The 27,886-nt window shown below is 37.6% G+C and overlaps 1 protein-coding gene across 2 annotated transcripts; it reads right to left on the reverse strand.

Annotated features, from left to right (window-relative positions):
* Positions 1-225: 225 nt before the first annotated feature.
* Positions 226-27,862, reverse strand: pid1 (phosphotyrosine interaction domain containing 1). Of its 2 annotated transcripts, XM_077248503.1 has the most exons (4): positions 27,618-27,747; positions 14,620-14,677; positions 12,933-13,079; positions 3,054-3,562 (listed from the first exon to the last, which is right to left on the reverse strand). In XM_077248503.1, the coding sequence occupies exons 3-4, from the start codon at positions 13,065-13,067 to the stop codon at positions 3,074-3,076; spliced, it is 624 nt and encodes a 207-aa protein (XP_077104618.1). In that variant the 5' UTR covers positions 13,068-13,079; positions 14,620-14,677; positions 27,618-27,747; the 3' UTR covers positions 3,054-3,073. The 2 variants fall into 2 exon arrangements, with proteins under 2 accessions (XP_077104617.1, XP_077104618.1); XM_077248502.1 differs by lacking the exon at positions 14,620-14,677 and having other exon boundaries at positions 226-3,562; positions 27,618-27,862.
* Positions 27,863-27,886: the final 24 nt, after the last annotated feature.

The raw sequence follows: 27,886 nt of genomic DNA on the forward strand, positions 1-27,886 counted from the left end.
TCAAAAATATTTAACACTTAATGCAGTATTTAAAAGGAAAAAAAATGATACATTTGTATTTACATAAGCTTATCGAATGAGTTTCAAATACACTGTATATATCTTTTTTTATATATATATATTTCTTTATATTTATAAATGCTTACTTCAAGGTTCAACTCAACTTCTGAAATCCAGACGCACTCCAACAGAATCCCAATCCAAATTCGAATCAGACTCAAAAACGGAATTCAAAATAGTCTGTTTATTCATTTTCTCGTTGCTCCACAATCCATCATCCCCATAACAGGGTTTTCACAGGCAAGTGGAACCGCGTGTATGAGCACGCACGCAAGCCAAAATAACACGCGTCTTGGCATCTTGTACAAAAGTGACTCTCTAAACCAGAGGTGGGCCACAGTTTAGATCCAACCTGCTCCAACACACATCCCTGCAGCCTGAAGGACTGGTGCGTTTAATTGACCGGTAAGCCCCGCCCCCCTTAGTTACTGTTGCTAACTCGGACAAACGGAGTTGCTAACTGTCATTCAATGACAGCTGTCAGTGTGAAAACCTTGTCCCAAGATGTTTTTGATAAATTTTGGACACAGAAGGACCACTTCTTGTCGAGGAGCATTCATGTGGGACTTAAATATGCCATCGAGGGATATATATTTTTTAAATAAATATGGTGGGGTAACTAAGAAGATTCATTTGAAAGCGAAGGTTTACAGATAACATCATTGGATTAATACACAGCTTAATCCAAAGCAGACATTTTGCTCTGTCTTGTTTGGGTTTAGGAAATGGAATATAATCTATTACGTTGCCCATCCTCTCAGGATATCTGGGATCAGTGTTACAAGTATCCCAGGCAAATCGTTTTACCATTTTTTTTAGCATAAACACCATCAAACCAATAAGAGCTTAGGATCTTCCATTGTTTCTCTATGGCGCTGAAACCTAAAGATGCCCAAGATGCCGGTCTCTGTGCAACTGATACTCAACTGCCATTGGCTCATCTGCATTAGAGGGGAGGGGCTTACCAATAGGTCAATTAAGGTTGAAGCTAAACTCTGCAGAGCTGTGGCCCTCAAGGAACTGAGTTTGACACCCCTGCTCTAATCCCTTATACAGCTCCCAAATTACCTGCAAATACAAATGTATATTTAAAAAAAAATCTAAAATGATAATCAAACAAGGCTTTTAGTACCAGTACATATATAGCGCTTGCAGCACAAGAGACATCATACATTCAGCATGGGGTAAGAGACAGGCACTCTATGGACAGCTTTGCTTTTGGGGTCCTCCCTCTCCCAGCGCAAACATCCACACAACTCTCTCCAAACCCATCGGAAAGACGTCCCGAAACCCTGTATGCAAACAGAGGACCGATACCAAGAGTTTCTGTTCATGATCGAAACAATTTGATGTACAAATAAGGTGCGGTCACATTAGCAAAATTTTGCTTTGAAAAGGGGTCCATTGTTAATAGCAATGAGATTTTTGAAGCGCCGCTCACACACAATTCATTTTCAAAATGAGCAACATCTTCATTGGGAATCTTTTGCCCTCACACGAAACTCCCGATCACAGGTTCTTACTGGAATAACTGGATTTCACTCGCAAAGTAAAGGCCCGTTCACACCAAGGATGACAACTATAGAATAATAAAGTATAATAATAAAGAGTCCACACCACAACTATAATGATAACGGCACAGAGAAACGATATCATGTCCAGAACGATTCTTTCCAGCTAATGAGCAATAAAAACCTTCACAGCCAATCAGAATCCATCCTGCTTTATAGAGCTCGAGCATTTAAAGCGACAGACACTTAGGGGCTGTTTACACGACACCGTTCTCGACTAAAAACGTAAAACTTTTTATGCGTTTTGGCCATGTGTTTACACGAAATCGTTTTTGTGTGCCTGAAAACGCAGTTTTGAAAACAGGCGTCTTAAATCACATGCGTATTACGTGTTCAGTCTATAGGGTTTCATCGCCATCTAATGGCCTGAAAACAGAATACAGGGTTTTTTATTCGTTTTCGCGGATCCGTGTGAATGGGGATCGTTTTGACAATGCTGTCGTCTGTATGTGGAAAAACTTCTCCGTTTTAAGCATATCGTTGCCGTGTAAACGTACCCTTAGAATGATATTTTGTGCCGGTGTACACACTAATATAGTTATCGTTCTTGGTGTGAATGGCCCTTAAATGCGAACGCACCAATAGACCTGCATGAGTGAATATACCGAAGCACCTGGAACGTCTCGCTTTCAATATCTCATTTAACACACGCGCTAGTTTTTCTGTTCGAGAACACAAACACACTAAACTACACCGGAGAGACAAACACACTTGTCTTCTAGAAGCTTTTTATGACAGAGAACCTGATCCCTAGTTATTCAAAGGCTCATGAGCTGCAGACAGACAAACCCTAGATCACACATACAATGACTTTTGGTTACTTAAAAAACTAAATAAATCGATGCGTGGTCCCTATAATTACTATAGCCCGATAAAGGTAAAGGAATGCCCTTGGCTGGCTGCCTGCCATAAATATCAAAATTATACAATTTTACCCTCAACTTAGCAGAGGAAACGCATCTCTGCATTATCTAAAACATGACATAAAAGATTTTTCCGCACTCACATCAGGAATTCCCAGGTCCCCAAACAAAAGGTGAAACAGGCCCAAGGTTTCGATTGGCTAAACGAAAGGAGAATAACAGATGCAAGTTCTTGCCACTTCTCACGCGCCATATCAAACCCAGCAGCTTTCGAGTGCGAGTGTGACCGTCTTAAAGTTCCTCATGATGATGTTGACGCTCAAATGCTTTTGTAAAATGGGCATGTCTGTCTGGCAGCCAAAATCGAAAAAGGCAGACTAGTTTCTTGGTCTGTGGTTCTGAATTTGTGTCACCGTTTCCATTCTCTTTTTGTTGAGGTTTTGTTTTGTTATTTTTCTGGATATTCTATTATGGCACAAAGACATAGAGCGCATTCACACTTGCGCTCCCTCGCCTCCCGTTCCCACCCCCCCCGTCCCCCACCCCACCCCCACCTCCCCTCGACTCCTTGGCCTCCTCTCAGCCATCGTCGGGTGTGCTCAACTCCTCGGGGAACTCGTCGGACGAGCCACTCTTGTGGATGCGTCCGTCACTGCGCATGCTGTGGAAGGTTTTTTTAAAGGCTTCCATCATGGAGTGGGCCAGTTTTTTAGCCTCTAGTTTGTTCTCGCACTCCACGGCGTGGCAGTCCATCTGGAACGTCAGATCGTCGTTGATTTGCCGGTAGATCCACGCGAACACGTTGGGGCTAGTGTCGTGATCCGCCGTGCAGTACGCGATGCGGGCCACCTGGAAGGTGTCCATGGCAACCGTGGCCTCGCCTCGCCCGTCCTGGTGATGCAGTCGTACCTGGAAGGGACGGATTTCCAGGATGGCGCTGCTGGAGGTGATGGAGTCGTCGTGAGTGACAGATGTCCGCTTTGTGTCGCATAATCCCATCACAGCCGACTCTGTGCAGCCCGACAGGAAATGAGTGCCGGAAATCGACACCTTGCCAAGGTAGGTCACCTGGTAAAAGCAGAAAAAAGTGTAACGATGAATTGTGTACGGATTCACGCAAATTCCCATATGCAAAACGACTCAAATAAATACAAATGCTTATTTGTTTGAATAAAATATTCTGAAAACAATGTACATTTTGGCTCGAATTACTGAATATGTTCATATTTTTGCTCTACTGAGAATCTGTTTACTGTTTGTATTTCTTTTTTTTACTAGTATTCCATTTCTCATTTATTTCTTCAAAAGGATATCAAGTAGTTTAGTGTCAACTTTTAGTAAAATATTTATAATATTTGCAGCACTAAGATGTGGAAAGTGGACATTTCATGTCCATGATAAAATGAATAAACAAACACTACTGTTTATATTATATATATATATATATATATATATATAACTCTTAAGAAAATATATAAAAATAAAAAATTTCTATAGAAAATGGTTATTATAAATTGTAATAATATTTCACAATATTACTGTTTTTACTGTAATTCTAATTAAATAAATGCAGCTTTAGTGAGCACGAATTATATATAATTCATGCTCACTAAAGCTGCATTTATTTAATTAGAATTACAGTAAAAACAGTAATATTGTGAAATATTATTACAATTTATAATAACCATTTTCTATTTGATTATAGTTTAAAAATAAATTTATTTCTGTGATGCAAAGCTGAATTTCCAGCATCATTACTCCAGTCTTCAGTGTCACATGATCCTTCAGAAATCATTTTAATATGCTGCTCATGAAACATTTCTTATTATTTTCAATGTTGAAAAGCGTTTTTGCCCTATTTCACATTTTTCTGGAAACTGATAAATAAAAAAATATTCAAGTTGTAAGGAAAACATTTTATTGTTAATTGATGGTTCACACATTCATGCATTCTTAAATCAAAGCTTTGATTGAAAATGGTGTACTAAAATTTCAAAAACATATGAAACCAACAACAATACATAAAAGTACATTTCAACCGATTTGGCTTTTTAAAGGTTTTCTCATCACATTCTTATTAGTCATTGGCCCAGAGTTGTTGTTTGCAAATCAGTTAGAAAGTAAAATGAGAATGCTTGTTCTTGTGTTTGAATGCGTGTGCTTTGGGCAAGAGTTTGGGAAGAAAATGTGAAACTACAGAAGAAAAAAAACTTAGTCTGGCTGTGTTTTCCTCTTCCAGACATTCTGTTTAGTCTGCAACCACAAGCTCTAATTCTGGCCACCGCCTCTCCTTCCCATTGCTTTAACCTTCTTTAGAGAATGCAATTAAACAAAATAGTTTATATTGCTGAACAGACTGAACAAACCTTGAAGACAAGCAATGGTACAAACATCTGTGCTGTCCTGTGAGGGACAATTTCATACCAGACCAACTGAAGAATGCAAAGTCATTCCTCTTATGAACACGACTCTAATATAGTCCGTCTCTCTCCAGATGCGTTTGCTTTTTCTTAATCTCATTCTTTCTCTTGTGTCTGAAACAGAGAGATGAGGCCTTGCTGCGAGCCGGGAGAGGAAATGCCAGTAATATCTCTTCTCTTCTGAAAATGATTTCCATCAGAGAAAGAGAGAGAGGATGAGTGTTCTCTTCTGGATGAAGTGTTGGAAAACATTAGACCTGAAAGAAGACCCTCACTACACTATGACTAACAGATGAGGCAGTGAGAGAGAGTGTGTGTGTGTGTGTGTGTTTCCCACTACCTGATGGATAACATTAAGCCGTATTATCCTAAATGAACACTATTACCACAACAAGAACAAATGTGCAAGTACTGTTGGTTAAAAAAATAAATAAAAGTACACTACTGTTGAAAAGTTTGGGGTCAGTAAGATGTTTCTTCTCTCTATGAGAGTGCTCTTACTCAGCTAGGACGCATTAAATTGATCAAGTGAGAGACATTTATAATGTTACAAATTTTTCTATTTCAAATAAATGTTTTTTTTTTTTTTTTTTTTACTTTCTATTCGTTAAAGAGTTCTGGAAAAAAATGTCATAGTTTCCAGAAAAATGTTAAGCAGCAAAAAACTGTTTCCAACATTGATAATAATCAGAAATGTTTCTTGAGTAGCAAATCAGCGTATGATTTCTGAAGGATCATGTGACCCTGAAGAATTCAGCTTTCCATCAAAGGAATACATTATAATTTAAAAATACATTATAGAAAACAGTTATTTTAAATTGAAATAACATTTCAAAATTTTTACAGTATTTTTGATCAAATAAATGCAGGCATGGTACGCATACGAGACTACTTACAAAAATATATATAAAAAAATCTTACCAAACCCAATCCATTGAACGGTAGTGGGAATTTTTTTTGGATGTATCAATTTCAGCCAGAAAAAAAAAAAATCAATAAAAATGTCTGACAGAGAAAATTCGCCAGAAATATCGTTTTAAAAATATGAACTGAAACTGTACTTTTAACAGACTAGATAAACTTTAAAAGTAGAAGAGCAAGTTTCGAGCAAATGTGTTTTGACTAAAGATTACAACAACAAAAAACTGCTTTGGAATAACCACCAGCCCAATTACAGATATGTGCAGAAGTCAATATCCAGACAGACATATTATTAAATATGCCGCTGATACAGTGGTGCTAAGTCTGTTAAAGCAAGGTGACACAGAGCATGGGCCCATTCTGAATTATTTTTCAGATTGGTACGAGAATTCTCATTTACTAATGAACGTCTCCAAAACCAAGGATATGACTATAGATTTTTATAATTCTGTTGAAACTACATCTAGATCAGTTATTACGGGTAAGGAAGTCGGGAAGGTCAGTTCATACAAGTATTTGGGTACATAATTGATGACAAGCTTAAGTGGGTCGAAAACACAAATCTTATTATATCGAAAGCACATAATCAGTTATATTTATTGAAGAAGCTTAAGTCCTTTGAAGTAGATAAATCCATATTTTATAGATCTTTCATTGAAACTGTTTTGACTTTTGCTATGATCTGTTGGTTTTAATTAAATTAAAATAAGCAAAAGTAACATGATTGTTTAATATTTTGTCAAAACTTAATTTAATTGTGTTCAATCAACATAATATATTTAAAACTGAAGTTTACTTAATTCATGTGTGTGAAAACTACATGAATTATTTTTGTTGACAACTAACTTGGCAGTGGATCTGTAGCTCCCAGCATGCTTTGCAAGGGACTGCATTAGGAGGGTAAATTTAGGGATTAAAATGTTATTTTATGTGTTTTTCAGTAAATGGAAAGATGTTGTTAGTTGATGATTGTAAGTTTTTAACATAACTGAACATTAAATAGAGGACTTTTATGTAATGTTTTTGAATTTCAAGGTTACCATTAAGCAGAAGAGTGACGACTGTGTTTAGGATGTGGGAACTCAATATACACTATATACAATAAACCTCACTTGCAGACCTGCATAAATCATATCTAATATTACTATGCAAAAAGTTGTTCTAATATAATCGAATGCTAATAGCTACTATCATTAGGAGTAACTATAGAATCAAACTAGCTAAATTTATAATGTTGGTGATTTTAGGCAGGACAAAAATTAAATCTAGGTAACTTGACAAAACTTTATCTAGTAGGAATGACAATTATTTTAGTAGTCTTGACCAAATTAATTTAAGTTACATCAAGATTACAACAAATCCTTTCAAACAAATTCAATTTTGTTGGATACATATTATTCAATTTTGTGGAAAAGCTTTCCTTAATTTAAGTAAGTTTGTTCAACAGATTATTTAGCTCGAAGTATTGTAAATGCTCAGGGTTTGTGATGTGATGTTTGTGATGTATTAAATTGTATGTTGGGAGGTTTTGACGCTGCTTAGATTGCCCTGCAAAGGGACAAATAAAGATTTTACTACTACTACTTATTGGTTCAGAATAACACCAGGAAGTTGTATTTCTCATAAATACTAATAAAATAAAATCAAAATAATAATAAAAGAGAGTGTACTTTTAAAAACTATAATAATCCTGATTGTCACTCTTTCGTCAAGTCATTCTTTATGTCTGTTCCTGGGTGGGACTGTGTGTGTGTGTGTGTGTGTGTGTGTGTGTGTGCACCTCAGGTGGAAACTGTGAGAAACGATCAAACACTGAAGCAGATTGATGCTTCTCAGTCACCACAGAGTCTAGACAGCAACAGAGCGCTCATTCATCTCTCGTCCTCTTTCCTCCGCAGGCGCTCCAGAGCTTTACAACAATACAGCCGCTCTTCCAGATGTCTGATGCACAGCTCTTTAAGTAGCAAATATTGCGCAATTCATTCATCTGACATCAGGACAGTAATGATATGCAAATACGGTGGCCTATAGAACACGCTTGTGAATTGTAAATCAACAAAATATCATATTTCCACACAGTGGGTTTGCATGCACAGTTGAGCCACACGCACACACCTACACAAAGTACAACGAGAAACAATGTTGTTTGTTGAACACTGTTATGCAACATGTGGCCACCATTACTCACTATGTGTGTGATTCACTTGTTTACTAGTTTATACCAAGGGCCGGGTGTTATAACTAGAATAACAATTTCTTCAGCCTTTTGATAAAATATTCTTGACGTTGATGCATTTACTTCGAAACCTTTATTTTTATTCCAGATACATCATATTTTTAAATGGTTTATTATTTGACAAAACTCATTTTTAAATTCCAAAAATGATATTTTGCCTTGTCCAATGGTGTGACCCTCTGAGTAACATTCTTTACCCTTAAACAACTTAAATAAAATCAATCAATAAATACAATTAAGTATTATTTAAATACTTTAAAATGAGTGTATTTAAAATAACATGTATATAGATATATATATATATTTTTTTACAACTTGATAGTAGGAAAGTAGAAGTTGTAAACACTCTTTGGGAAACACAACAGCAACATAAAAAGTGCATAAGTACATATTTAAATTAAATCCATTGCTCTATATACAATAAATAAATAACCTGGCTGTGTGCATCAATAAATACATGAAAATCAGTCACAAAACACAATTTTCCAGTACACATTCTTAAAACTCTGGCTTGTGATTCATGCGTCCAGCAGGTGGCAGTGTATCAAACGACAACTGGTGTTCAAGAAATAATTCAGAAAAAAAGGAATTTTTCACCAGCTGGCGTTCTAGAGCTGATTCCAGAATGAGAGGCGCATGTGTCTCCTGACGCAGCTGTACGATGAGGGCATGTGCACACACACACACGTGTGTATGTGAAAGAGTGCATTTGTGTGCTTAAGCTAGAGAAAGTTTGTTCTGAGGGGAAGTGTTGACTATATTTGGTCTGTATTTGTATTTGTGTGTGTGTGTGTGTGTGTGTGTGTGTGTGTGTGTGTGTGTGTGTGTGTGTGTGTGTGTGTGTGTGTGTGTGTCTGTGTTAACAGAAGGTGTGCGCGTTGAAACGGCACACAGAACAGACTTTGTAAACACTGAATGAATCTTTCACCTCTGACTCCATAATGAAGGCTTTCACAAACATACAGAACTAACTAACATACACAGAAATATACTCTTACCAAACACACGTTCTCACAAAAAAGCATGTAAATGACGATTCGCTAGTGCAAACACTCATGCTATGAGTCACCCTCTCTTAGTGTTGCTACATGCTGAAGTCCAGACATTCTACACACACACACACACACACACACACACACACACACACACACACACACACACACACACACACACACACACACACACACACACACACACACACACACACACACACACACACACACACACACACACACACACACACACACACACACACACACACACACACACACACACACAAATAGCTATACAAGCTCAATTTCGAGCGTCACGGCTTTTTGAAAATTTGTCAGAAGTCAAAAAATAATGCTGGAAAAATATGTTTCATTCTCAAAGTTGCGCTATTACGACATTTGCATAAACGTCTTTTACAGTCAGTTTTCTCAGTCATGACGCAGCAACAATCTGAACAGAATCTTGTTGTGAAACTCTACCGTTACAAAAATATCGAGCCCGATCTAAAGTAGTGGTGGACCGATTGATCGGTTTCGCGGATTAATCGGCACCGATAACCGATTGCTGGAACCGTCGGTTATTGGCAAAAATCCATACCGATAGTTTTTCCGGGTTGGTTCGTTGCTGGTCCGGCTGTCATTATACAGTACGCGAAAAAAAAGAAGGGCATGACATCAAAACAACACCAGGGTGGGTAAATTATGATTTTCATTTTCATTTTAGGGTGAACACACTATAAGGACAGGAACAAAAAAAAAAAATCAAGAAAATTTAAAGAGAAATGGGTTCAATCCAGAGTTATTAAAGGCTACTTAACTAAAACCATTAAAAAAAAAATCAATATAAACTATATCGAAAATATAAAAAATAATAATAAAAATGACAAAAACACCAAAACAATTACTTAAACTTTGAAAACAAAAAAATAAAACTAATTAAAATTGTATTAAAAAAATAAAAATAAAAAAGTTATATAATATATATGTATATGTAGATATATATGATACTAATACATATATCAATGATACTAATATAACACTGGTTTAAACAGAGCAGAAATTTCATGTATGCTTAGAGAGAAGCAAGCACACACACACACACACACGCCCGCGCGCGGAGCCGATCGCCATGGAAACAGCGTATAGACTAGCTTTGTTGAGTTGTTACATAATCAAAGGGCCTCAAAGGATGATTAGGTCGTTCTTTCTGTCCGTCATTCTATCACTAACTCTCTCGAACAGCTACTCTCCTGCAATAACACGTGGTCTCTTAGATCATCGGACTGCACATCGGCTAAAACGGCTTTTGCAATTTCAAGAAAAAATGCGAATCATTATAAAACCGATCTACACCCAAAAATGTAGGCACGCTTGTGGTCGAGTGTGTGCGAGTGAGTTTAGGGCAGGCCAGATGCTTTATATTCTCTGAGGTCCATGTTAAAATACACAGATGAAAATATGTGAAATTTTTCAACTGAGCGCAAGTATGTGCCCACAGTTATTCCTTTAATGTTAGAAATGTGGCATAAATTACACCGGGCCCTACAGCTTTTAAGACAAAGAAAGAAAGAGAAACGCTTGTGAGGTGGAAGGAGCATGACAAACACAGACAGACAGAGAAGAGATGCTCTGTGTTTGTCTTAGCCAGCATTTCACCATGAATGGATGCTGAGGTATCCATGGCAACAACACCGCAGCTTCTTTAGTAGGCCGATATCCATGAGAGATTTGCTATATTTTTAGATTATGTATTATTCGGCTGTTCTTCCTTTTCAATACATGCATGTCATGTGACTCTACAATATTCTACAAGGACAGATGGACCAACACAAGTACATGAATGTGTCCAAATGCATCAAGCAGCGCGTCGTTTGTATGCTATTAGTGACACTGAATGGAACTTCAAAAATATTGTTTTCCAAAAAGTTTTCCTGGTCAGACAAACAGACCGACCCGGCAAACTCACTATTACTTTCAGTAAACCCATTTAAAAGAGATATTTCAACAGATATATCTTTGTGTTGCCTTATGTGGGTCATTGTGCAGCATCTCTTTTACTTTTAAAAATCAAGGTAATTACATGATGCTTTTCTTTCCAGATCTACATATTTATTTAATAATACACTTTTTAAAAAAATGAACATATGTATTAAAAATTTATATTTTGATGTTTTTAGAAGGTAAAAAGTAAAAAAAATGTCAGGATGATACAATTATTATAATATCATGATGAAGAAGAATGAATAAGAAGACTTATTAAAAGTATGACATTCTTGAAAATAATATTTTATTAAATAGCTTGGCATATCTTTTTTGGGTGAAAAAAAAACTGCTTAACTATCCTTTAAAATGTTAAAACTGTTTGTCTAACCAAGTACAAATTAATGATTTCGATCACATGTATTCACATGCATACAAGGTGTAAGTGAGGGTTGTGCGATTTTATATCGTGATCGATTTTGAAGATGTCCACTATCTACTTTTCAAGCGAATCGTAGAGATCGTGATTTTTTATGTCCTCGTAAAAATATTAAAATCCAGCAATGCCTACAAGATGGCTGTGCTGACTGGCCCGATTATATCATGTGTCTTTCATGCGTGGTGACGCATTTGAAAAACAATTGAACAGCAGTAGGTCTGAGTGATGAATCAAATTTAAGTTTTGGTTTCGATTTTGACTTCCAACGATTATGAAAACGTGATAATCAAGATTAAATTATTACTGTGCCGCATGCTGTACCTTTCCTTTACAGTGATGTGCTTTCACCCCTCCTTAAAAACCTAAACTTAGCGACCAAATCGGTCAAATTATGTAACGTGACTATCATAAAAGGTCTTAAAACCTAATGCAAATCTCTGTCATTAATGTTAAACAAAAGACAAAATCACTCACTGCTCTAGACTGAATAACTTTTAATAAGAATCGATGTATACTTAATTGAAGACTATGCATTGTTTTAAAGAATATATCCATCAACATCCCGGGTTTAGTGACTATTTCAAGTTTAATGCAATACTGTGTTTTAAAGGTCCCATACTGTAAAACTTTCTGAAGTTTTATTTTAGGTTTTGATGTCCTTAAGAATATATATTTGCGGTATAAGTACCAAAAACCATCTCAATATATATTTTACAGCTCCTTTCCCAGGAGCTCTGCCAAGAACAGCTCGATTTTGGCCTTTCCACTTAATATTCAACAGCCTCTCTTCTGATTGGCCTGTTGTTTTCTGAGTGACCCACCATTGGTGACTGAGTAGTTCTGACATCACAAATATACAGAAGTCACAACAGCTTGTGAAAAGGCACAGCCACTTTATGCAGTATCTGTGGATCGACAGTTTTGAAACTTATATGGTAGTTTCAACGCCCCTAGCCTCTGTTATCATGAAAAAAAGCCAGGACATTTCAGATTTGACAGTAAGGGACCTTTAAATTGTGCAAATAGAGAAGTCAATAGGCTTGTTCCAGACTGGATATTCCCAATAGTACATCTAAAAATTGGGAAGATCGTGATTGTTTGTTATAAGATAGTGATATGAAATTTTGGTAAGATCGCCAGCCCCTAGGCATAAGGTAAAAAAAAAAAAATGTTTATTAGCTTTTTCTTGGTTGATGATAGTGCAAAACCACATAAAACCAACATGAATACATTTCTAAGAATATGTGCATGTGTTTTAAACAAGATTGGTCCTTTTCTTTATCATAGGATACTCTTATTTGTCACTGAGCATTAATCATTCTTTGGGAGTGAATGAATGCAAATGGCTTCCAGCAAAAGTTGGAGGGACACTTCTTTAATTCAGATGGTTAAAAAATGCTTCAAAATCTACTCTCTGAATCTCGATGAGAGATATCAGCAGGTTCTGTACCTTATATCCTGTGTGCGCGCGGTTCTTGTTATGAGGTGCGGTGGAACACAGCTCGATGGCTTCGGGTTCGTGAAAGATCACCGTAGGCAGCGGGTCCTTCCGGAGCGTCAGCACGTTGAGTTTGGTCTTAAGCATTGTCTGTAAATGCTGAAAAACAGAACATCTCAGTTTAGGCCACAGTTTGAACATCGTTTAACAAATACAGCTTCACAGGTGCCTCTGTTTAAACTTATACTTCCACAACCTGGACGGATGAATGAAATGTTTGTGCATAACATCCAAGGTACTCCATAAAGTTTATGGCACACTTGTGTGATATTACACAGACGTCTGTCTCTTTCAGACCACTCTCATTTTGTAAGAGTAAGAGTATTTATATTTAATAAATACAATGTGACAGCTCTGTGTGTTTCCATCCAAAGTTGTAAATGTAACTTGTGCGCGAAATTGGAATATCACACAAAACATTTGCAAATATAGCACCGTTTCAATCCCATGTGTTCAGGAGTATAAAATCCTCACTTCCTGTTAAATTGGTGCAAAATACCTGAAATAAAAATGTAAGTTGCTGGAATCGTGGAAGCCACTGTGGCTTTTCTGTACATCATATATGACTACAAACCAACATTTGAAATGCTGTGCAATGAGATTGGTCTGCTAGTTAGTTCAGTTATCCAATCACAACCTCTGTTGAGGCAGTCACGTTAATTTTTTTTTATGCATCGAGGGATTTATTCTGTAAATGTGTTTTCATCATAGTTTATGCTCATTTATTCTTATCGAATTTGAAAGAAAAAGGACATGACTGAGTGGATTAATGCGCATCTTGGGGTTTTCATCCAACAGTTTTTCATGCGATATTCCAAAATGCGCATACAAATAGATGGATGGAAACATAGCTATTGATTCACCAAAAAGAGCCAGTTCAAAAGAGTCATTTGCTCCTGAATCACACTTAATTTAAACATTGTAAAATTTGTTAAATGGAGATTACTACACGCTTACTGGTAGCTGACAGCAAAGTTAGCCAAAACATAAACTAAAAGATTTATGGGGCAGGGTTTAGAACTTGGTGAATGACGGGCGTTCAGATTCATCTGAGTCATAGATGATAGAAGATTTTGAAGGGAGAGAAGAAAGTGGAGAAACATCGAATGTGTGAAAGAGGGTGAATTGAGTGAGAGACAAAGGAACCGAGTGAGAGAGAGAAGCCACATGTATAAATGCACCCTGAGCCCAGAATCAGAACTTTACAACTTTCTGAGAGAAAGAAACATTCCTGTGGTCTGAGGATAAAAGAATAAAGAGAGAGGCAGAGGGGAAAAAACAGAGAGAGAGAGAAGGAGTGAGAAAGAAAGTGAGGTCTGTTCAGCGGAGGCCGAGATTTTGAAATAAATCTGGAATTTTATTCATAATATTTTCACTGTTTAATTCTTATTCTCAGTCAGGAAGTCAAAAAACCCTTCAGAGACTGTAGGAGCCTGATTCTATGTACAGCTTATTCAACAGAAGACTGGCGCGATGGACGTCTTCCATGAAAAACGGCATGTGTTTGTGTTTAAATGCTCTGTCATTGTCATGTCCTTGCATGTACCAAATAATTTCTGTCTGTTTCCGTAAAGTCATAATAAAATGCATCTTCTAAAACACTAATTCAAACTTTTTGTTATGTCGACCTTACACTTGCCTTCCTGAAATAAGAGATTGTTTTCCAAACTTTACCTCCTACAGAGCGAAGGGTTCCTCTCTAGAGAGAGAGAGAGAGATTCTGAGAAAGAGGGGGACATTCTCAGAGTTACATCCTAATTTCAGGAAGGCACATTTTTTCAATTTACTTGAACACTGGATGCTCATTTCTGTAACTTAAGCAAGTTTTAAGTGACCAGATCCAGTTTCTCTTCCGTTTGTGGTGGCCAGCAAAATAAAAAAATAAAAAGAGCTCACAAAACATCTGCATTTTTCAGATGTTGCATGAAACAAGAACAATGCGACAAAACAAAACTAGAAAGCTCTCATTTTATTTATCAGTCATATTCAATATTTAAATCACAAAATGAATGAATATCCATTTTTCATACTGTATATTATAATGTTGCGATGCTTAAATTCACTTGCTGTATTTAAAAACTATGGAACGTTTCCACGGCAATGTACTAAAAACGGGAACGCTTTTTTCTGTGCGTTTTCGCGAACAGACACAAGGATCCACGAAAAAGACTAAAAATGCTGCAGTATGCATGCCAGGCCAGTAGTTGGGGATGTCACTTTGTAAAAAAATAAATAAAAATGTTTGTGCAAATGAATGGCCAAAAAACAGTTGTTAGTTAAAATGGTGTTGTGTAAACGGCCCCTTAGGTGATTGATTTTATATGATTTTTTTGTTAGACTTTTTAGATTTTTTTTAGACACACACACACACCGTTTAGCTACGTCATTGCTGGAGAATACATGCACATCAAATAGGAGCGGATTAGAATCGGAGCACAATAATTCTAATCCTATTCTAAAATATTTTGCAAACACATTTAGGATCCAAAAGTGTAAGCACTTCTAATATCTTCCCCCAATTACAACAGCTCCATAAACTGCAATGTATGTTGCTGCAGGTTGCAACAGTATAGACATTCTGCTTACGAACTTTGTATACATGTCAACTAACTCTAAGTATTACTAGACTGTCTGCTTAATATCGGCTAACTCTTTATTTTACTTCTAACCCGGACCCTAATCTATCAGTCTCATACGGTCTACTCATTTTCTAATGAGAGTTAGTTGATATGTAATTGCAAAGCTACTTAGTTAGTAGAATGTCAAAAGTGGACCATCAAAATAAAGTGTGACCTTTTTGTGTACCGTTACACCCCTATATATGGAATTGTGACTATTTCTCAGAATTGCAAGATATAAAGTCAGATTTGCGAGATATAAAGTCAGAATTGCATGTTATAATGTCAGAATTGCGAGTTATAAAGTCCAATTCTATGGGGAATTGAAGACTGACTTTTTTTCCCTCAAAATAGTTTATATTTCACAATTCTGACTTTATAAAACGCAATTCTCTTCCAAGTGCGTATTATAAAGTCATAATTGCGACTTAAACATGCAATTCTGAGAGAAAAAGAATATCTCATAATTCTGACTTTACAACACGCAATTGCGACTTTATCAATAAATTCTGACTATATCTCTCAATTCTGACTTTATAACACACAATTGAGACTTTATTTCATGCAATTCTGAGAAAGAAAGTCAGAATTGCGAGATGTAAACTCGCTATTGTGAGAAAAAGTCACAATTACCTTTTTTATTTCTCATTCTGTGGCAGAAACAAGCTTCCTGTAACTATATGTACTGTTGTGCTCTTTTAAATTTCTCATGTTTTCCAGAGTTTCTTGTTTATTAATGAAAGTTTTTTAGAAAGACATTCTGTCAATCTGAAGATATGCGGTCAACACACTGTTTCTCTCTCTCTCACAGCCTAATCTTCATTCACATTAAAAATGGCTTCTACTCTACTAGGGTCTATGTCCTCCATCTCCCAGCACACCAAAATGCTGTCGCTAGACTTATTTTGAACCTCCAAAATGTTTCTTACATTATCGCTCTGCTGAGGTCTTCACAACGCCTGCCAATTTCTTCTGCAATTCGATTCAAAACACTGTTCCTGGCCCAATCTGCTGCCAGTGAGCTTCACTTAATGACTTCCACACCTGAACCACTGATGCCCTGAGTTTGCTGTCTCCAAACAATCTTTAGTGTCTCATATGCAGCACAATGCCACCCTGACAATGAATTAGGCTAGTGATTCCCAAACATGTTCCTGGCCAAAAGTACCTAATCACACCTAACTGATTGTTCTCATCAGTAGTGACTTCAAGACCTAAATAAATGGGTGTCAAATAAGGGACATATCCAAAATGTGTACTGATGTGGGGCCTCTGGGAACAGGACTGGCAATCACTTAATCTCACACTTGCTTTATCACTGGGTCCGAATCCAAGTTTGATTCCATTATTTGGCACATTTGCGTCATCAACATGAGTGCCGACATGTGTATTAGTGCCAAATGGACCGAAGTCCACAAGGGGACCGAGGTGTGAATAAACGGTGGCCAACAACACATTCTCAAGTGTGATAAAAGGGTGGCCAAATCTTGAAGTAAAAGTAAAACTACAAAAAAGTAATTTCAACTCAATTAAAAAAATTATTGAATAAAATTATTTAAAAAAATCGTCAGAGCAAGTAAAAATATATTCTACAGTGGAAAAAACAATACCGTTTAACTTAAATTTGTCAATTAAGTAGTAGTAAGTAAGTTGTCAACTGGTAAGTAGCAGTTACCAGTCATAATAAAAGTTGTTGGGAAAAAAAAGTTACTTTCGTAGATTAAGTATCTGTTAAGAATGTAAATGTAGATAAGATGGAATCTAATCTACTTCTGTGAGGTCTGCGTCAAACAAACATACATCCACAAATTCAATACACAAAATCACGCAGTGTTTATTTGTGCGTTCAATTAAGGTAGGTGAATTAACTTATATGATTTGAACTAAATGGCTGAGTAGTGAAGCATGTATAAACGTGTGTGCCCTGCCTGTTGTGTGTGTGTGTGTGTGTGTGAGGGACGAACCTAACTATGTCAGTGTTTAACACATTTTACGCCTGTTCGTGGGTCTGTCTCGCAATGATGGGTTTAACAAGACCAGGAGTGTCTCTGGTCATTCATATATCACTCACACAGAGACAGAAAGAGAAAAACACGAGAGAGCTGGAGTGAGTTAGCGAGGCAGCGAGACAATGGAAACGGTTCAGGCAGATCTCTGGCGGCTATCAGCTTGATTACATCTGACAAGCCTCATATTTCATACGCACACAAATTTAGCTGACTTCTGGCGACCTTCCTCAGCAATTCAGACCCAAAAATATAGGTCAGAATCACATAAACAGAGTCTTTTGCCTTAAAGGAATATTTTGAGTTGAATGCAACAGTCTTTACAATGCCTGCCAATATCTACAACAATTCAAAACATTGTTCTGCCGCCAAAAGCCTTGACTTAATGACTTCCACAACAGAACTACAAAGCAATGAGTTTGCCGTCTCCACTCATCTTCAGGGTCATTTGTAGCAATCCTGACAATGATTTAGCCAATGTTTTCAAACTTGAACTGTTTGGTCCGAACTTGTTTTCGAAAAGTTCAATGATCATCTAGTCATTCACTACATAGATAAAGTATTGTTTTTACTGTTATACAATAGGGGGCGCTATGACACATCTTCTGAAAGAGTACAGAATCTCCAGATCAAAAGACATGTGAAGAAGCAGAAACAAGTGATAGCGTAAGCAAATCCATATGTAAAGTATCGCGATCATTAACATTAAACTGCATATAAATCCAACGCTACTGAATGAAATGTCGACCCAGGACGAGCTATAGGACTGTGAAGCTTTGGGGATGTTGTTGGACTAGATCTACTCCATCTATGTTTTGATCATCGTTCTGAATCCGATCTAAACATAGCCTTTGATAAAATCGTGATTTTCTCAGCTTTTTGCTCAAATGTTGCTTTTTAATGAAACGTACCCCCATTCAAGAGTTGATGAAAAAAATGAATGCATAAAGCTAAAATAAAACGGGTTATTATGTTTTAAAAAAGAGGGTCTGTTATTTCTTTTGATGTATTGCATGTTTAGATATTCAAACAATAAAATATTCTGTGGGTCATGAAACTTTTGTGAAAATGCTAACGGGGAAAAAGTTTATAATGGCCTTATTAGTTTAAAAATATATTTTTTTTTTTACTAAAAATGTGTCTGCATCCAGTTTAATTCTAAGCGTAATCTAGCTATTTTTTCATGTGAATGTGTCTGATCTGGTTACTTTCTAATAAAACAGATTAGTTGACTTGTTTAGGTAACCCACTACTAGTTGATTTTATGTGCAAAGCTGCACTACTATGTTCACATTGTATTATTTGGTCTTGGTATTATTGTGGTGCCATCAGCCAAACAGCATTGTCATTTTCCAGCAGCTCAGTGATTCGAAGAATGCCATTTGCTCTCCAAAGGCGATTTACTGGCCCATTTAAAAGCCGACTTTCACACAGAGATGGTATACGCCAATGGAAGGTTGCTAAGAATGAGTGTGTGTCCAGACAAAGCTCGTAAGTTCCAGTGTGGGTGCCTGTCGGGGTGTGCATATAACTTTATGAGGGTCTGTGTTGGGTTTCACATGGACCTGCCAGGGCTAAGTCAGGACAGACACGTAGGAGGTCCCGTGCTGCCATTGGTGGATGCCACAGGATACAAAAGACCGTCACAAATTGCGTGGGAAGAAGCCAATGGCAGTGGAAAACCTCAAAGGCAATGCTGGCCCCTCCCACCTTCCCAAAAACACCAATCAATGTCAAGCAGCATTGACGCAAAGAGACCACTCATACACTCTCAAACAAACCACTCTCTCTCACACACACACACAAACTAATAAAATATACATTGGTTAAATGTAAACACATTCATTTTCACATATTTTTCAGGTGCGATTGCGCACGCACACATACCCCAGCGTAAGCTCTCTGTGGGTGAACCCTGTAGGACAGTCCTGCCAGACACTATAGAGAAGCTAATGACAGACAGACATCTCTGTGGTTTATCCTAAACTCACTACACACACAGAAACCAAATGATATTCTTGGAAACTCTGCATTGTAACAGAATAAAGCCAGATTGTGCTTCAGTTCTCTCAATTAATCCTTTAAAGAACACCCAAAAACACATACTTCATACAAATGCCAAACCCAAATCTCTCCGTGCGAACAAACTACAGAAAGACTGAAGGGTTTTTTTTTTACTTTGAGGGTGGGTACACTTCAGTTCACTTATAATGATTACAAACACTGGAACAAGGTGGGATGGAAATTTCTACAAGCAATTTTGTAATGGGACAGAGAGGGAACTAGCAGCTAAAAGGGGCGTCTTTTCCGGATAGACCTGAATGTTTTAGTAAATTAACGCTTTTATTTATGAATCAAAAATCAAGGTAGCTCTGACAAGCTGAGACTGGACTGCACCCGCATGCTCCTCCCATTAAAATATGAATTGAATATTTATTTGAGAACGCAAATGGACTCAATTCTTTGAGATTTTGAACTCAACTTTAGTCCATTTTATGTACAGTAGTATTATCAGAAGTCCTGAAAAAATAACTTTGCATTTGTAATTAGCTTTGCAATTTGATTTAGAGCAAAGCCCTGGATGTCTAGTGATGCCCACAGCAGATGTGAACCCAGCTGTCATGAAATATTAAACCCATGTTGCTTTCAATAAATGGATAAAATCTGGAAATATTGCTTTAGTTTCTACTCTATGCTGCCGGCATTTGTCTAGTGATATCTCTTAACAAAGACAGAAGTGCATCACACTTTGAATTTAAAGGGAAATGAAATTTAAGTGTTAACAGAAAATAATGCTGACCAAGTAGGAAGGGAAATAAGAACTTCTTGAATCTGTTGCAACAAATGTTGCAGTAAATTTAATTTACGGTAAAAATAAATTAATGTGGGCATAATTTATGCTGTTTTGGGCATTCCAACATGATTATAATTCTGGCTTAGGCAACCAAACTGATCACGAGCAAAATCTAAAATAATAATTCACCAACAAATGGAAATTCTGTCAACGTTTCCTGGCCCCCATGTCGTGTTCAGCTCAGTGACTCACTGAAATGAGCCAGTCTACCGGGTTAACATCTCACTGGAGCAGAAGTTTAGAACTCAATAGCTTGAATTAAAAGGGATAGTTCATCATTTACTCACCCTCAAGTTGTTCCAAACCTGCATGAATTTATTTCTTCTGCTGAACACAAAAGAAGATATTTCGAAGAATATGGGTAACCAGACAGTTCATGTGCTACATTGACTTCCATAGCATGGAAAAAATAATAGTAAGTCAATGGGACCCTGGTCCTGTTTGGTTACTCATATTCATGCAGGTTTGGACTTAGGTGTGAGTAATGATACCAGAATTTTAATTTTTGGGTGAACTATCCTTTAAGTCTGTTCCTCATTCAAAGCAATCATATGACTTTTTTTTTGTTTAAAAACACAACAAGTCAAACCAATCACTTAAATGGTGCTTCTGCAACATTTTTGAAGCTTGAAAGCTGGAGTTACATGGAAAACAGCTTTCAGATTTCCTCTTTTGTGTTCTGCTGAAAAAAAAAAGTCATGTGGGTTTGAAACGACACGAGGGGGGAGTAAATTTGTATATAATTTTTTTTAGGAGTGGAGTCATCTTTCAGTTGTTATGACTGCAAAATGATCATCCGGATTATAAAGGACAGATCTGGAGCCCGATTTGAAGTTTCAGGACCATAAACACAGAATACACCACAACGGTTCCAGATCACAGAAAGGGAGAGATGAGAATGAGACTGAGCATCCCCATCAACACAGTGATGCCCGTTACCATGGAAACGCCACAAAGAGAGAGCCTGCTGGTAGTCATGGTTACCATGCAGCGGACACTGAGAGTGCTTCACTGCGTTTTGAGAAAAGTGCGTTGGGAAGGAATCTGTGTTTCCTTGTGTGCGAACGGCTCGAGAATTAGTTTCTTATTTATTTGCATTGTCTGAAAATCAATGAAATCCCTTCGTTAACTGCAACATCAGCCCACTGCCGGGCACTAGGGTGGCATTGGTATAACTGTACTGGGTCATCTTTAGGATCGCTGATGGGAAAGTACTGAGAAATCACAGTGAAGCCCACAGAGAAACCCTGATGCCCTGATCTGTGGTGCTAAGAATGTGTGTTTGTGCAACACTGAGATTACACCGGTCAGAACGTTCTGTATTATTTTAGACAGCAATTTGGGAGTGATCTGAAGTGTAGTCTCAAAACCTCAAAAAAATATATTTTTCACTCAAGCCCTCAAGTTGATTGAGTTTAACTTGTATTGAACCCAGAATATTCTGGATTCAATATGATATTCACATCCAATTTCCAAAAAAAAAAAAAAAAAAGTAGTAAGGATAAAGTGATCTACTTATAATTGAGGTGAATGGAGCCAATCAGCAAACATTATATAGCCACAAGTGAGACATTGACAACATAACGAGTTTAGTGTAGGGGGGGGGGGGGGATCACTAACTAACCATTTAATTTTATAGCTAATTTCACAACTTTGTTGCCATCAGAACGTAACACCTAACTGTGCGTTCACACCGCCGCCGGCGAGAGTTCATTTTCGGCGGCGAGTTCCGGCGAGAGTTTTTTACCGCTATGACCGCTATGACGCGGTTCGGCGGCAACGAATCGGTATGTAGAAGTGCTCCGTTTGAGAGGATTCCAGAGAACGTATTCTGTAAACTTTGGTTCCGACCACGTTAGTTCCCAAGCAAAATAGAGGAGAGGTTGATCATGTGAATTTGATAAGGCGGAGCGCAACACTATTTATAGGCAAGATTTTCACGCTAATACACTTTTTTTTGCGGGAATGTAAATTAGAATATGACTTAACCATGAACACAAAAGTCACACCACACACGTGGCTTTTAATTGGTTTATTTCGTTTGCAAACATGTCACTAAAATTGTTAAGTTCTTTCCATCGATAAATTTTTCTGCAAAAATAACGATCGACATCCTTGTTTGCTTTGCGGCCCCTTTAAATGAAGTTTAAGTCCACGAAACTTTGCACGGCGTCGCTGGCGGTGAGAGCGAATTTTGCCGCTCTCGCGGGCGGTGGTGGTGTGAACGCACAGTAAAAAATCATAAAAATGGCAAGAACTTTACAGCACAAATAATACACAAATGTTAACAGAGGAAATATGTACAGTATGCATAATCATGCATGGAAGTGCATACATAAAGGTGTAAGTTTCACATTTCTGCTTCCACCAAAAATTGCCCCCATTCGAAAAAACAAGTCATTTTTTTTATGCGATAGTCAACATTACACCACAAATACTGTCAGTTGAGCTTAAAGGGATAGTTCAAAAATTACCCCGCCTCATGTCGTTCCAAACTTGTAAGACTTTCATTCATCTTCGGAACACAAATGAAGATCTTTTTGATGAAATCTGAGTTTTCGGTCCCTCTATTGACAGCTACGCAATTGACACTTTGTTCAAAAAGATTCAACAAAAAATTCAACAGATTGAATTTAGGCTTTTATTCACATACATCTTCATTTGTGTACCGAAGATGAGCGTAACTCTTACGGGTTTGGAACAACATGAGGGTGAGTAATTAATGACATACATTTTCATTTTTGGGTGAACTATCCCTTTATCTTTTATTAAACACAGAATATTCCTGTAATAAACATTTCACAGTTTTCAGAGTACTAAATCACACTTACTACATTCTTTCTCAGATCCAAGTGAGAACATGCTCCGTCTAATTTCAAAATGAAGAACGTGTGAAAACACCAGTACAAGCTGGTCTGCACAAAGTCACTGAACCACAAGGGTCTACTAAAAAACAACTGGATCTTGAGGGTGGTTCTTGAAAGGGCCTGTGGGAGATCTATAAGAGTGGGGTTTACGCTGGGTGGGGTGCTGTAAGAGGACAAAACGCTTAATGCTAATGTATTCTTCAACTATGGGCAAGATATCGCTGGTTATACTTTGGCTATTATAAGATATGAGATCCTATTGTTGCATCATGAGATCTGATTGCAGTGTTTGATGGTATAATCCCATCGGATTCAAATCTCCATAGTGTAATGCTCTTAAGACATCCCATGGAATACACTGAATCCTACTAAAGCCAGTTTTTTTTATAAGATAAAAAAAAAAAAAAAAAAAAAAAAAGTTCACCCCAGATCCACAGACATTAATACATCATAATAGCTGTCTTTAAATGTCCACTATGTAACTTTTGGCCCTCTAGCGGTTACAAAACAAAACTGTATGCATTTTGCAGAAGAACATTGTTTTGGTTGTGCTTCGGCTCTGTGACTGTGCAGATGAATGTGTTTTGTGGCACCTGTGAACACATGGAAGTCCAAATCTGAGCATGTAAGTGCAATATTGAATGTTGATGTTTCGACTAATTGGAAACACTGATAGTTTTAAAATAATAATTTTAGAAATGTTATGATGTTGTTACTTGATCAAGCTCTAAAAACAGCTCATTTGGATAATGACTGACATGATTTTGTGACATCATACAGACAAACACATTTACATAAGACTGCCTCCAGAGCAAGACGTCGACGAATAGTTACACATCGCACCATAGGCCCCGCCCACTGGTATTCATTCGCTGTCTCCACTGGATTGTGTCAAAAGCTAATGTAACCCATTATAATCACTCACTCTGTCTACACTGGATACAGTATACAGATGCACGTTCAGTTTCTGACATATCCACCAGGACAAATGGAAGAGTGAAAGAACCTTCACAGTGTAATGGAGAGTTCGCAAAGAAACTTTGTTGACAGATGAAGCAACCAACTGTATTGAATCTGACAGCAGCTGCATCACAAACCGTTAGTAACTGATTTCATAACGCTCTGTCTGTAAATTACAGTTTTATATGGATAATGTTTTCAAAACACTTTCTTACGTGCAATAGCGAATGGGCCTTGATACTGTTTCCTATGCAATGACGTTAGACAATCAGAACAGCGGCCGTTTACTGACAAGCCTTAAATGAGCTGCCCATTAATAATGGATCATTTCAGACACAGGGTCAGAATGAGGGATGAAAATAATCGTTTTCCCACATATATACAGTAGCCCATTTGATGTTTTGTGAAAAAAACTAAAAACTTATTAACATTATAAGTGACCCTCAAGGAACATATTCAAACCATTAACCAAAAATTGTCATGACCTCTTTAATTTTAAGTAAATGTACATAGCGTGACCCTTTCAACTGTAAAGTAAGAAAGCATTAGAAACGGCCCCTTGTATGCGATTTATTTATGACGATAATGGTGTCCACTGACAGCAGTGAGCATATTCCTGAAATACTCAACATGTTTGAAGTTTTAACGGAGATTAACTCAAAACAGGGACTTGAATGAATTTAGGTCATGGATTGTGGTCTAATAAGGAACAGGCTGGTTTAAATCATGTGAAAAGTCAGTGAAATACCACAATGAATTATATTGTTTATGACTAACAACCATTCTGACTAACAAACTTAAGCTTATTAAATCCAGTTATAATCTACTTGATTGGTTCAGGAAGGAAAACTTTCAATCTTGAACCTCCTTTGCACAGAACTGTGGTAGATTAATACAAACTTGCTGTCGTTACATGGTTTTAAATCGTTTATAGTAGTTCAAAACAACCATTTTGCCACGTATAATAGCAAGTTTTGTAGATTCAAAAGAGTTTACTATGGTATTTAATCAGTGTCGCCATGCCAAACTCCGTGAGGAAAGATTGTGCAAGTTCATCTGGCATAGCCCAGTCTGTCCCGCTCCACATCTGGATAATATTACAAACAGTGGAGACGTGAGCCCAGCACCCCAGGAGATACAAATACTTGACGTGAACTTTTCTTTTTTATATAAGGGAGATTTACAGGTAACTGCTGGATTTCTAACTGGATGAATCCGAATGCTTGGAGAAATGTGGCTAAATATTATACACAAGACTTGGATGCCAGCGTCGCTCACCTGTACGGCTACACTGCAAAAAAAGAAAGACGCACAGCTTGTCACCAGATGTGCTGCATATATAAACCTGGTTCTGAAACAGCAAGATGGAATGGTACTGAACGCAGGCATCTTGAACCGTTACTTGACACGGCGACTTAGCGCTCAACGTCGTACAATGTTAAACGATAACCAAAGTCCATGTCATGCACACGTAGCCTACTTCAGGACTCCCACACCTTTTTATACCAATTTCCATGAATTTTCCATGTACTTTAAAGCCGGTTTTTGATTAGTGGACAAGGATTAACCCATGGAATAATATTCAGTTTAAGCCGGTAGCTGTGTTATGGAAAATGGCAGGTTTCTTGCTGCTTCATGGTTATTAGCTAGTTCAAGCTGGTCATTAGCAGGCTGACCAGCTCCCATGCTTCAAAGACCATCTTAAACACTTTAAGCTTGTAAGACCAGCTGGTAACTAGTTTGTTTCTGAGCTAAAGACCAGTTAATGACCAGCGTGGACCAGCTTGAAACCAGCTACCATGTTCCAGCATAGCAGACACCTTAAACTGGATTTCCCAGTTAGGCTTTAAAAAAACTAAAACTTTAAAAGGCCCGTTCACACCAAGAAAGACACAGATAAAGATTTAGTTTTAAAGATTGTTCGAAAATTCAGAGAATACCAGTGCGCTCAACACCACAACTAAAAAGATAACAGTACAGGGGACCAATATCATTGGAATCACTTTCGCAATGATAAAAATATTGACAGCCAATCAGAATCCATCCTGCCTTAAAAAGCTCAAGCATTTAAAGCGGCAGACAAAGTAGCCTAACTGCAGAGCGTGCTTATAATAAATAGAATAATAGTGTGTTGGTGTGGATGCTAATAGTTATTGTTCTTAGTGTGAATGGGCCTTAAAATGATAGTTCACCCAAAAATTTGAATTCTGTCATTTACTCACCCTCAAGTTGTTCCAAACCTGTATTAATTTCTTTCTTCTGCTGAACACAATAGAATATTTTGAAGAATATGTGTAAACAAACAGTTGATGGACCCCAATGACTTCCATAGTATGAAAGAGAAAAAAATACTATGAAAGTCATTTGGACCCATCAACTGTTTGGTTATGGATATTTTACCTTCAAAATACCTTCTTTTTTTTGCATTCAGGAAAAACTTCAGGGTATGTAAATTATGACAGAATTTACATTTTTGGGTGAACTATCCCTTTAAGCTGAGTTGCTGGTTATATGTGTTATAGGAAATTTAGGCTGGACACCAGCTTGAAACACCCAGATTGAGACCAGCTTAAACCAACAAACCAGCTTTGGCTTTTCAGCAGGTAATTTGTAATTGTCTGGGATTTCCATGACTTTTACACATTTTAATAATTTCTTTTCTACCACTTCTCCAGGCCTGGAAATCACAATTTTAAAACTCCAGTGGCCAGATACATAAACTGCTTCAACTATTAGTCATTAATTCTTTTATTTAAGACTGCTTTTTAAATCGGTTACATAAAAAGATAGATTGGTCTCATTTGAATCCCAAAAAGTTAGACAGATTAGTTGGTCACACACAGTTTTAACATAGTGGCTGTGTTTATGCAACTGGCCCCTGGTCTTCCTTGGTCGCGGGGGCCCTGGTACTTAAAAACGAGCAAACGCACCGGAAGAACGCGTCCTGTGTGAACGCATCCTGAGGAATCTCAGAAGTACAGCGAGTTCCAGCACAACAAAGCCATTTCACAGACTGCAAACAGACTCACCGATATGAAATGGCCTTGGGTCTGGAACGGCATGATATGGTTCAGATAGAACTGTTAAAACTGTTCAAGCTCTATTTTGCGAGCAGGCTCCCAGCACCAGTCCAGAACCTCAGAGCTTCATTGGAAAAGTTGAAGAGCCACAAAGCGCCTGTGTAGCATTTTATCTGATAAATGGAGGCTGGATGAGGGTTGTTTGGTGGATGAAAAGCTCGTGTGCCTATTGGTTGGCCTGCACACTGTGGCTCCAAAATGAAAGACAGATATCAAAAGCGTTTCCTACAGTAATTAGACGTCCAGTCTTACCTGCAATCGTTCCGACGCGGGCTGCCACATTTTCGTAGATGATACGCTCGATTGTCAGGCTGGAAACACGGATAGTCCAGCTATAACATCTGCTCGCTGGCGCTGCTTTCTCACTCCTTCTGTCTCCTCCAGCAATCCCGAGGAAAAAATACAGATACAGTGAATTCCAACGGTGCACAAGAAGGAAACTCCGCCTGCGAAAACACGCACAGGCTCTTTTCTTTCTTTCGCTCCCCCTTTTTTTCTCTGTTCTTGTGTCCTCCGCCCCC

Source organism: Siphateles boraxobius, unplaced genomic scaffold (assembly GCF_051911475.1).
Source record: "Siphateles boraxobius isolate OS27281-9 unplaced genomic scaffold, OSU_SipBor_1 30, whole genome shotgun sequence".
Taxonomy (NCBI): Eukaryota; Metazoa; Chordata; class Actinopteri; order Cypriniformes; family Leuciscidae; genus Siphateles; species Siphateles boraxobius.

Coding starts and splice junctions, on each gene's coding strand:
- pid1 (XM_077248502.1), bottom strand. CDS start 27,647: ATGTGGCAGCCCGCGTCGGAACGATTGCAG. Junction 13,080..27,617: donor CCGCGTCGGAACGATTGCAG/GTAAGACTGGAC, acceptor TCTGTTTTTCAG/CATTTACAGACAATGCTTAA. Junction 3,563..12,932: donor GCGCGCACACAGGATATAAG/GTACAGAACCTG, acceptor TGCTTTTACCAG/GTGACCTACCTTGGCAAGGT.